Consider the following 1,159-nt stretch of genomic DNA (forward strand, 5'->3'; position numbering starts at 1 on the left):
ACGCCAAGAGAAGATCGCGTAGGTATACGCTCGTGAGAGAGAACACGAGAACAGAGAAGGGGTAGGTAATTAGTCGCGCGATGAGTCGACGTTCGTCAGATTCGAGTTTGAGAAAATTTCTAACCTCGAGACGAGGATGGAGGAAGAGGCAAAGAAAGAAGAAAAGAGACTCGGAAACCTTACATAGTTGATTCGAATTAAATTACGTTTCGAGTAAATTCTGTTAATTACGATTCACGACTTGATTACTTGGCGATGAATTTAATACCATCATCTTATTGATTTGTCGATTGTATCATATTATTGTTCGAGCTTTGTAAAGGGAACAGTAATCGTAATTAGAGGGAGAGGGGAATGTAAGAAAAGCCGACGTACCTCCCTAGACGTTGGTGCCCCCAGGACGCAGGGGCTGTCCGGGCGGCGGGGCGCGCTGGCCCACCGCTTGCTCGAGAGCTCGCTCTCATCCTGAAACAATAAACGTGACCTGTAATTAGACAAAACGAAGGTAAAGGTGATAGGCGGTCAGCCGGTTGATGAGACGCTATTATATACCAATCGTAATGGGCCCCCTTGGAAACATCCAAATTGCTCTTCGCAGAAAATTAGCCGGGGAGAACAATGGAAGGAAGGAGGTTACGATTTCGATTTCGTGATGTCCTACGAAAATCCCTGATTCCATATATATATATATATATATATATATATATACATATACGTACGCGTGTGAACGCATTCGCTCCAAACTGTGCGTGCGCGTATTCCAATATCGCATTAAAATATGATCAAATCGACGAATGTCCGGCCATCCATCTTTTTACGCGGTAGAGGCAGAAGCCAACTTTTTATCGAGACAAAAGGTATTTCGATAAAACGAGCCGATAAACCAACTTCCGTTAGGCCATCCATATATCCAACGCGGTATGAAATTTTTTATCGCTCGATCAGCGTAACGAGTATAAAAATTGCAACGGCGCATTCCGTTTAGTTTTACGACTACGCGATATTTTCCTTCCTTTTTATCTCTTTCCCCCCTCTGGAAAAACGTCGTCGTCGTCGAAGCGCGTATTCGACCGCGATCTCGAATATGAACGCGGCTTGCTGCCGATGGAAACGCGACTGCTGTTGTCGGGCGGCAATTTTCCGGCGGCGCCGACGCGAA

At 45.5% G+C, this 1,159-nt stretch overlaps 1 protein-coding gene across 4 annotated transcripts in view; it reads right to left on the reverse strand.

The window, feature by feature from the left end:
- LOC102671059 (Krueppel-like factor 6) overlaps positions 1–1,159 on the reverse strand; it is a 236,668-nt gene that overhangs the window by 167,196 nt on the left and 68,313 nt on the right. For 2 of the 4 annotated variants that reach the window (XM_031509411.1, XM_006613395.2), the window contains exon 2: positions 376–465. The exons of 1 other annotated variant lie outside the window; for it this stretch is intronic. In XM_031509411.1, the coding sequence (XP_031365271.1) occupies positions 376–465 (90 nt within the window). Of the gene's footprint in view, positions 1–375; positions 467–1,159 lie in introns of all 4 variants that reach the window. One more of the 4 variants, XM_031509412.1, reaches the window with a different exon arrangement.

The sequence above is a fragment of the Apis dorsata genome, unplaced genomic scaffold (genome assembly GCF_000469605.1).
Source record: "Apis dorsata unplaced genomic scaffold, Apis dorsata 1.3 scaffold_149, whole genome shotgun sequence".
In the NCBI taxonomy this organism is placed as follows: Eukaryota; Metazoa; Arthropoda; class Insecta; order Hymenoptera; family Apidae; genus Apis; species Apis dorsata.